At 48.3% G+C, this 10,385-nt stretch overlaps 1 protein-coding gene across 3 annotated transcripts in view; it reads left to right on the top strand.

Annotated features, from left to right (window-relative positions):
• The first annotated feature begins 984 nt into the window (after window positions 1-984).
• The window catches only part of LOC129705655 (F-actin-monooxygenase MICAL2-like), a 131,059-nt gene continuing 121,658 nt past the window's right edge, over window positions 985-10,385 (top strand). The window contains exons 1-2 of one of the 3 annotated variants that reach the window (XM_055649332.1): window positions 985-1,466; window positions 6,693-7,059. In XM_055649332.1, coding sequence (XP_055505307.1) covers window positions 6,796-7,059 — 264 coding nt within the window. In that variant the 5' untranslated portion in view covers window positions 985-1,466; window positions 6,693-6,795. The remainder of the gene's footprint in view (window positions 1,467-6,692; window positions 7,060-10,385) is intronic. The other 2 variants (XM_055649333.1, XM_055649334.1) reach the window with 2 other exon arrangements.

Raw genomic sequence — 10,385 nt, 5'->3', positions numbered from 1 at the left:
AACCAGCTTGTAAACGCAATGACACACAGATAAATATAGAATAATCAGTAGTACACCAAATTATTAACTGTGATACTCGGGACCAATAATAGTCTGCTGTGCACCCAAAGACACAGTTCATGGAAGATCAGGGATTCTGAGGTTTGTGTTGGGAATTATTGGGAAGAAGGTGTTCTTGAACTTGGTCGTCTGTTATTCTGTTATTTGCACTTTATCAGTTTATTTATCCATGTGTGTATATATTTATATTATGGTATGTGGACACACTTATCTGTTTTGTAGTAAATGCCTACTATGTTCTGTGTGCTTAAGCAAAGCAAGAATCTCATTGTCCTATACAGGGACACATGACAATAAACTCACTTGAACTTGAACTTGTCGTGGTTTTTTGATGGTGGTAGTGAAAAGTGGGCACGGCCAGGGTGATGTGGGTCTTTGATGATACTGGCTGCGTTTTGGAAAAGCACTTCTGATAGATCCCTTTGATGGTGATCCGTATCCGTGATGGATGAATGAATACGTTTATTGGCCACGTATTCACATACAAAGAATTTGCCTTGGTGCTCTGCCCGCAGAGAGAGAGAGAGAGAGAGAGAGAGAGAGAGAGAGAGAGAGGGAGGGTGAGGGGGAGAGGAATTGGATCATGTGAAGGCGGATGAGATTAGTTTATCTTGGTATCGTGTTCAGCACGGACATTGTGGGCCGAAGGGCCTGTTTGTGTTCAGCTCTATGCTCTGTGTTTCCTGTATTCATCGTTCCTGGGCATTGAGTTACAGAACATATCTCTATGACCATCTCTGTGCCTCTGTCTGTCTCTGTCACTGTATCTATGAATCTCTCTGCATCTGTGTATCTCTCTCTCTCTCTCTCTCTCGCTGTGTGTCTGACTGTCTGTCTCTCTTTCTGTCACTCTCCGTGTCACCCTCTGTGTGTCTGTGACTGTCTCTGCTACTCTGCCGCGTTCTCTGTGACTGTCACTGTCTCTGTCACTCTGTGTCTCTGCGACTGTGACTCCCTCTCAGTCACTGCCACTCTCTCTCTCTCTCTCTCTCTCTCTCTGTCACTGCCACTCTCTGTGTGACTCTGTCACACTCTCTCTGCCACTGCGACTGTGCATGGAAACGCTCACACCCGGGGTTAGCCCAGCGCTGGAGTCGGGAGTTTGCTGCCTGGGGTTTCTCCCCCTGAGCTCGGGATACAGAGGGTGGCAGCCAGAGTAGTTGATGAACACTCCAGTCCCGGCCCAGTTATGAAACATGAGATGACTAATATGTCTCTGGGATGGGTTACATCAGCTGGGAACCATGTGCCAAGTCACAGCGTAAAGCGGCAGTGGCCAGTCGCAGGCTCTGTACACGTAAACCTTGCTTCACTGGCTCCGGGCTGTCACTGGTTCCCCTCACTACACGCGGGGCTGGGCGCCCTCAGGCTATCGAGCAAGAATGCGTGTCGGTTCAGCCGCACAGGTAGGCAGTAGCTCAGCTTTAACTCGCCGATCAGATAGAAAGTTTAAAAGTTGGGAAAAACTTTTCAGCAGTTGAGTTCAGTGATTCTGTGCCCTGGGTTATTTTTACACTGGCTGTATCTAGTCGTTCCACTCTCTCCAGCGCAGCCTGGTGTGTGTGTGTGTGTGCGTCTGGTCAGAGAGAGGGTCACTGGTCAGGTCGGCTACTGATTATCCATCGGTTTGTCTCTCGGGCAGGAGAAAGCTCTTTGTGTCTGGGCTCTGACTGGGCAGGTGTAGAATTCAGACGTGCTGTATCAGGGGATAGTTATGTGGTGTCAGGAGCGTGCACTGTGCCGCTGCTTTTGATTTACTGAGGAGAAACCTCTCTCCTTCCGTAAGATCACAGAGTGTGGAGAACAGGATTCCACAATCTGCCCCATTCCACCGATTGCCTTTCATCAGTGCTCTGCCCCCTGCTCGATCTCTGAATCACTCTACATCTCTGTAGCACTTTTCACAACCTTAGGGTTTCCCTGACTGCTTGCTCCGTGGCCCGTCCAGGCAGTCTCTGTGATGTGTAGTGACCGCTGTATAAAATAAGGCAACTACAGTACGTTTGTTGGCTGTGGTGCGTCTGGTGGGGCTGGTGCCTTAACAGCGTCAGAGACTCGGGTTGGATCCTGTTCTCGGGTGCTGTCTGTGTGGAGTTTGTATGTCCATAAGTTCCAGGTGCAGAATTAGGCCATTCGGCCCATCAAGTCTACTCCGTCATTCAATCGTGGCTGATCTATCTTTCCCTCTCCACCCCATTCTCCTGCCCATAGCCCCTGATACCTGTACTAATCGAGAATCTGTCAATCTCCGCCTTATTCCCAAATTCCCAAAGACTTGGCCTCAGATTAATTCCACAGATTCACACCACTCTTTGGCTAAAGAAATCCCTTCTCATCTCCTATCTAAAGATATGTCCCTTTTATTCTGAGGCTATAAAGTGTTCTGCCTGTGACCGACCACTTGGGATTTCTCCAGGGACTCTGTTTCCCTTCACATCCCGAAGGCATGCGGGGTTTGTTGGTTAACTGGTCTCTGTAAGGTTGCCCCTTGTGTGCAGGGAGTGGATGAATGTGAATGGGTGATAGACACAAAATGCTGAAGGAACTCAGAGGGTCAGGCAGCATCTCAGGAAAAAAGAAATAGGTGACGTTTTGGGTCGAGACCTTTCTTCAGACATGATGGATGGTCGATGCAGGCTCGATGGGCTGAAGGGCTTGCTTCTATATTGTATCTCCAAACTAAACTGTTAGTCCCAGCATTCTCCCACACAGTACTAAAACTTTGATCAGATAATCCATGTGTGCGGAGTATGTTGTGCGGAGTAATTTGAATATTAACCTCTGGGTGCTGGGAAGAAAGTATTTCATCGTTTTAGATTTCCTTGTGACATTCAGCCCATCAAGTGTTTACAGACTCTGGGAACATACCATCAGTCTCATTCCCCCACTGATTTCCTTGTCAGCTGTTCTATCGGTTAATAACCCCCCCCCCCCCCTCCCTCCATTCTCCCACCACACACAAAGTGGGCAAGGATATAGAACATGGAACAGCACAGGAACAGGCCCTTCAGCCCACAATGTCTGTGCTGAACATGATGCAAGATAAGCTGATCTCCTCTGCCTGCATGTGATCCATATCCCTCCATTCTCTGTGTATATTCATGTTCTTATCCAAAAGCCTCTGAAACGCCACTATCGTATCTTTCTCCACCACCATCCCTGGCAGTGAGTTCCAGGCTCCCGATAGCAGCTGGGATGAAAGCTGTCCCTGCATCTGGATGTGTGTGTTTTCACACTTCTAGACCTCTTGCCTGAGGGGAGAGGGGAGAAGAGGGAGTGCTCTGGGTGAGGCGCGTTCTTCATGTGTAAGGATTAAGGATGTGTATGGCACTATGGAAATTATATTTATACAGCAGTTGATGCGTGGTGACGTTTAACAGACCTTTGGGCAGAAGTGTGGATTGGAAGAGGTTGTAGGGATAGGGGCGAAATGTGGGCAATTGGGACAAAGCTAAAATGTCAAGTTTAGTTTATTGTGGTCATGTGTATCAGTGTACAGTGACAAGCTTTTGTTGCGTGCTATCCTGTCAAAGAAAAGAATATACATGATTACATTCATGCTGTCCTCGGTGTTCAGATAAAGGATAAAGGAGACATTTAGTGCAAGATGGAGCCTGCTCACCATAGGGCCCAGGGTGACGACTCGTAGATTCCAAAGGAAATGCTGTTGAGTTGGCAGCATTCCCAGTTCTATGAGCTGTTGGAATACTTTTTATTAGAGATACAATGTGGAAACGGGCTCTTCGGCTCACCGCGTCCGCCCGTGCCAACCAGCAATCCGCACGTATATTCATGAGGGACTATTTACAATTTCTGCCGAAGCCAACCTCTACGTCTTTGGAGTGTGGGAGGAAACCGGAACACCAGGAGAAAACCCACGCCGTCACAGGGAGAACGTACAAACTGCCCACAGACAGCGCCCGCAGTCGGGATCGAACCCGGGTCTCTTGCGCTGTAAAGGGCCTGTCCCACTTTCACAACCTATTTCACGACCATTTTTACTCGTGGACATTTTTCATCATGCTTAAAAAATGGCGCAACCTACTTGATGCCACGAGTACCTACGACTAGCATCACAACCTGCTACGATCTACCTACGACCTCCTACGACCTCGTGACGACTATGCTGCGAGTATGTCAAGGGCAAACCCGGCAGAGGTCGTGAATCAGGTGGTGGCTGTCTTTGTTTAGTTTCGAGTGAAGAAGGGTCTTGAACTGAAACATCACCCGTCCCTTCTCTCCAGAGATGCTGCCTGTCCCGTTAAATTACTCCAGCATTTTGTGTCTATCATCAGTGTAAACCAACACCTGCAGTTCCTTCTTACACATTTTAGTTTAGTTTAGTGCGGAAGAGCTCGGGTGAAATTGGGCAAGTTGAGGAATGTTTGGTGTTGCTCTGCAATCTGGCCGATTCCCAGCTGCTCGCTTGGAAGTTTTGGCTCCACACGTGTGGCCTCTTGCTGTGTGGCCTGTGGGGAGGCAGGTGTGTGATCTGGGCCTGTGTAATGCTGAGTTGAAAATGTTTGATGGTCATGTGTGCCAGCAACGGAACATAATAATAATAATAATAATATATTTAATTATCATTGCACATCAGTGTAACGAGATTTACTATGCAGCTTCCAACCGATACCAGACAATTCTTCCTTGCTGCAGCCTATCCAACTTGCAAACACAATAACACAAGAAATCAGGATACAATTACCAATTGTATAATAAAATAATAATCAGTTAGACTTGGTAACCTGATCCACTGGGCCAACTGTCCTGGACGTTGTTGAGCTTCAGTTTAGTTTAGATACACCGTGCGGGGAAACTGCCCCTTCGGCCCACCGAGTCCGTGCAGACCAGTGATTCCTGTACACTAGTACTATCATACACTTGGACAATTTCCAATCTTTACCGAAGCCAATTAACCTACAAACCTATACGTCTTTAGAATGCGAAAGGTAACATAAGCACCTGGAGGAAACCCAGGCATGTCAACGTACAAACGCTGTACAGACAGCACCTGTAGTCAGAGTCCAACCCGGGTCTCTGGCGCTGTGAGGCAACAACTCCACCGCTATGCGCCGAGCTTCTCAAGGGTTTTGAGACCTCATTATCCAGGCTAGGATTGGTATTAGCTTATTGTCTTGTGTACCAAGACATAGTGATAAACGTTGTGACCAGTCTCCCATCAGACTCCTTTACTTTCCACCAGAAGGGGAGAAGGCAGAAGAAAGGGGTTGAAAGAGAAAAATAGATCAGCCATAATCGATTGGTGGAGTAGACTTGATGGGTTGAATGGTCTAATTTGCCTCCCATGATCTTATGAGTCACGAGTGTTTAATTGTCATTAGTACCGATGACCATACAACCGTATAACAATTACTGCATGGAAACAGGCCATGTCGACCACGTAACCTCCCCTAGTCCCATCTACCTGCACTCAGACCATAACCCTCCATTCCCTTCCCGTCCATATACCTATCCAAATTATTTTTAAATGATAAAATCGAACCTGCCTCCACCACTTCCACTGGAAGCTCATTCCACACAGCCACCACTCTCTGAGTAACGAAGTTCCCCCTCGTGTTACCCCTAAACTTTTGTCCCTTAATTCTCAAATCATGCCCTCTTCTTTGAATCACAGTACAGAGAAACTCTTGCCGGCTGCAGCTTAACGGGCCCATAAACGCAGTGGCACACACAGATAATGTGCGATAATCAGTAATACAATAAATGAAGAACCGTAACACTAATAGTGCAAAACTGAAGTCCACAGTGCAGGTGGCCCTGACGAGATAGGCTCCTGTGTTGTGTGATCCCATGACCTCCTAATGTGACTGTGGAGAACATGGGTAGCTGATGCTTCAGGTCGGGACTCTTCACCCTTCTTCAGACCGATTATAGTAGGGGGACGAAAGCTGGATGAGAGACGGGCGCGGGACAAACCCCCTCACCTGATAGATGAACACGTGAAGGAGGAAGAGTATGTGTCTGAAGAAGGGTCTCCACCCGAAACGTCACCCATCCCTTCTCCCCCGAGATGCTGCCTGGCCCGCTGAGTTACTCCAGCATTTTGTGTCTTTCCTTCGATCTAAACCAGCATCTGCAATTTCTTCCAGCACATACGGAGGAGGGTTTGATAGGCAGATGGTTGGACAAAGGACAGAAATGGGAGGAAAATTAGGTGTTGGGAGGGACAGAGAGAAGAGATGCGACAGGTAGAGCCAGAGGAATGGATCTAGGTGGGAGGACACAGGGAAGGAGCAGGAGTTGTTGGTTCATTCACTAAAATTGGAGAAATCAATGCCCATGCAGTTGGATTGTAAGCTACTCGTGGAATATGAGGTGCTGTTCCTCCAGTTTACCCATAGCCAAACTCTGGCAGTGGAGGAGGCCCAGGACAGAGAGAGCGGAATGGAAGGGGATTTCAAATGATGAGCAACTGGGAGTTCCAGCAGGCCTTGGTGGACCAAGTGCAAATAGTTTGGTGAAAGTTGCCTAGTCTACACTTGGTCTCGCCACATTTTTTTTAATGTAAACCAGCATCTGGATCTATGTTTGTGTTCCTTGTGTTTATAATTTCTGGCGAGGGTTTCATCTCTTCTGGTCTAACCCGTGGTTTGTTTTTGCCAACGTTTCAGGATCGGCGATGCGCAGGGATTAACGTCGGCGTTCCGGGCCGGTGCTGAGCGGTGGTGACGTAACCTGACCTGACCTGACCCGACCCGCCACCACCCGCGAGCCATGGGTGACAACAATGGCGACAAAGGCAGCCAGGCCGGGCAGCTCTATGAGAACTTTGTGCAGGCTCTGACGTTCCGGGGAACGCTGCAGGCTTTCCACATCCTGTGCCGCCAGCTAGACCTCGACCCCCTGGACCATCGCATGTTCTACTCTACGCTGAAATCCAAGCTCAACACCTGGAGGGCCAAAGCCCTCTGGAGCAAACTAGACAAACGGAGCAGTCACAAGGAGTACAAGAAAGGCGAGGCGTGTCCGAACACACAGGTGAGGGGTGCTTGCTCACACTGTCCCGGGGGGGGGGCTTGTAGTGTCCAAGCCAACAGAGAACCAGCCCCCACCCCCCTAGTCCCTTTGCACCTCCCATTTCTGAATGCGGAGAAGGTTCAGAAATCAGAGGTGCAAGTGGACTCGGGAGTGCTGGTGCAGGATTCCCAAATGGTTAATTTGCAAGTTGAGTCGATGGTAAACAAGGCAAATTAGACCAAGGACTAGAATATAAAAGCTGGGGTTTTAATGCTGGGACTTAAAATCAATAAAGATTGTTCAGCCATGATTTAATGGAGGAGTAAATTAAACTTGATGGAGCAAATAGCCTGCTTCTGTTCCTATAACTTATGAACATGAAGTCACTGATCAGACCGTATTAGGAGTATTGTGAACAGTTTTGGGCTCAGTGTCTGAGGAGGGGATGTGCTGCCATTGGAGGGGGTCCAGAGGAGGATTACGAGAATGATCCCAGGAATGATTGGGTTAACATATGATGAGCGTTTGACGTCACTGGGCCTGGACCCGCTGGAGTTTAGAAGGATGAGGGGACACTTCAATGAAACTTACCGAATAATGAAGGACCTGGATAGAGTGGATGTGGAGAGGATGTATCCACTGGTGGGGGAGTCTAAGACCAGAGGGCACATCCTCAGAATAAAAGGATGTACTTTAGAGGAGATGATGACGAATTTCTTTAGCCAGAGGGTGGTGAATCTGTTGAATTTATTGCCACAGAACAATGTGGAGGCCGTCTTTGGGAAATGTTATGGCGGAGATTCTTGATTAGTACGGGTATCGTGGGTTAGGGGGAGAAGGCAGGAGAATGGGGTTGAGCAGGAAAGATCGATCAGCCATGATTGAATGGCAGAGTAGACTTGATGGGCCGAATGGCCTTATTCTGCTCCTATGTGGAAATGCTGAGCGGGTCCAGCAACAACAGTGCAGAGAGAACCAGGTTTGTGTTTCAGGTGGGTGGCATCGCTGCTGAATGTTTTGTCAGTGTCTGTTATTGCAAGCATTTGTGAGTCTGGTTTGGGCCTTTGCTGGACGAGGGGAAAGTTATCCCGGCTGACATTGGGATTGGTTTTGTTATCACGCATTTTGAGGTACAGTGAAAAGCTTTGTCAAATCAGCGGGTACCTAACAGCGGGTAGTGCTGCTGCCTCTCACTGCCAGAGCCCAGCTCTATCATGACCTCTAATGCTGTCTATATGAAGTTTGCACGTAGTCCATGTGACCACGTGGGTTTTCTCCGTATGCTCCGCTTTACTCCCACGTCCCAAAGTTGTACGGGCATTTAGGTTAGTTGAACTCTGTAAATCGCCCCTGGTGTGTATTAGTGGATGAGAAAGGGGGATAACATAGAACTAGTGTGAATGGGTGATCAGTTATCAGCGTGGGCCGAAGGGCCTGTTTCCATGCTGTATCTCTAGGCTAACCTCGAGCCACACATGTACAACAGGCAGTTCAAAGGGAAAATTACCAGAGTCCAGAATAAAACGTTACAGAGAAAGTGCAGATAAAGAAAAGAGTGAGGGCCGCAATGAGATAGGTTGGAAGATCGGGACCTCGCCCTAGTTTAGGGGAGGACTGTTCAGAAGTCTGATAACAGCAAGGAAAGAGGCTATTCCTGAATCGGGTTGCAAGTGCTTTCAGTTGTTGGCGAAGCTGTGGAAAGTTTAATCAATGCCAGACTCTTATGGAAAATCTCCGTGACCAGGCACAGATAACCTCTGGATTCCAGAGATCGGGTTTACCGCCTTAAATGGCAAGAGTACCAGTGATGCCTCCAACCTCGTTGCTTCCTCCTTACCTTGCTATTCTGAGCTGGTATCCCTATATTTGGGGACAGAATGCCACAGATGTTTGCAGTGTGGTTTCCGTGGGTCGGGGGAGGTGTTGGGACTGAGCGGAGGGGAGAGAATGTGAGCTGGAGAGGGGGCGAGGGGGCGAGAACATGAATGAGAATGAATTAAGGTTGTAATTAATTATCCTGAACTGAGATGCGAACAAATACTGCAAGGAGTCTTTCGAGCACTTTGTGTTTTTATTTGAGAGTTCCAATCTTTGCACTATTTTACTATTAAACGCAAGACAAACATGACCAGCCTGTACTTAGTGGTGGCCTTGGCTTGGACATTAGCCCTGCACTGCTGTGTGTTCCCAGCCAAAGTCCATCCCTGATATTAACAGCATTTGCTCAAAACGTGTCTGAATTGTTCCCTGTGCCAGTTGTCACCTTGCTGGTGAATCATTACATTTCGTGCATTGCCTTGTTTAGCCTGCACGCAGGGCAGTGTTGCGATGTGAGTAAGTCGAGTTAGTCACTGCCTGATGCCTTGGATGTAGAGTTGGCTCATCCTGACTCATGGCCATCTCTCTCTCTCCAATTAACATTGTGTGAGTGCCGCAGAGATAGAAGCAATTCCACGTTCTCAGTTGGAAGTACAGCGTTGTAAAAGTGATGCATCGGCCATGAATAAGGCATTGCAGTCAGAACAGTCAGTTCCAAAGGCCCCCCCACAGATCTCAATACATCATCCAGGCTGATACTGCAAGGTGTTACTGAGGGATTGCTGCACTGTGGGGGGGGAGGGGTGACCATAAAGGTGTATAAAATAATGCGGCAGATACAGGTGAACGTAGGCAGCCTCTTCCCCAGGGTAGAGGAATCAAGAACGAGAGGGCAAGGGTTAAGGTGAGAGGTGAAAGATTTAATAGGGATCTGAGTGGCAACATTTACTGTGGTGAAGGGTGAGGGGGGATATGGAATGAGCTGGCAGAGGAAGTGGTAGATACAGATACAATTTAAGACACATTTGGACAGAAACATGAATAGGAATGGTTTGGAGGCATATGGGCCAAACGCAGGCAAATGGAGCAGGCTCAGTTAGGCTAATTTTTCGGCATGGGTGGAATGGATAGGGGCCAAACGCAGCTGGTGGGACCAGTGTAGATAGATAGGCCATGTTGGGTCGTAGGGCCTGTTTCCACACTGTATGACTCTGGGCCGAAGAGGCTGTGTCTGTCTGTGCTGGCAGCTCTGTGTCCACATGACTAGTTGATATGAACCCTATGCTGATAGGTGACTGGAAATATAATGGATTACAACATCAACAGCAGCAGAAGAGGCCATTCAACCCATTGTGCCAGTGCTGACCCATTTAGAGAGCTCTCCCAATGGCCAGTGCCTTGCCGACCTCTTGTGTTTTTTCTATTTCTGCATGAGCAGCCCACACAGCCGGGCGCACTTCCCTCTCTCCACCAATTGTCTAATTGTTCTTGTAAATTGACCGTGACGTCTGGCTCCAGGAAACACTCTG

This window comes from Leucoraja erinacea, chromosome 18 (genome assembly GCF_028641065.1).
Source record: "Leucoraja erinacea ecotype New England chromosome 18, Leri_hhj_1, whole genome shotgun sequence".
Lineage (NCBI taxonomy): Eukaryota > Metazoa > Chordata > Chondrichthyes > Rajiformes > Rajidae > Leucoraja > Leucoraja erinaceus.
The sequence above is the reverse complement of the archived record's forward strand: the minus strand, read 5'-3'. Positions and strand labels throughout refer to the sequence as shown.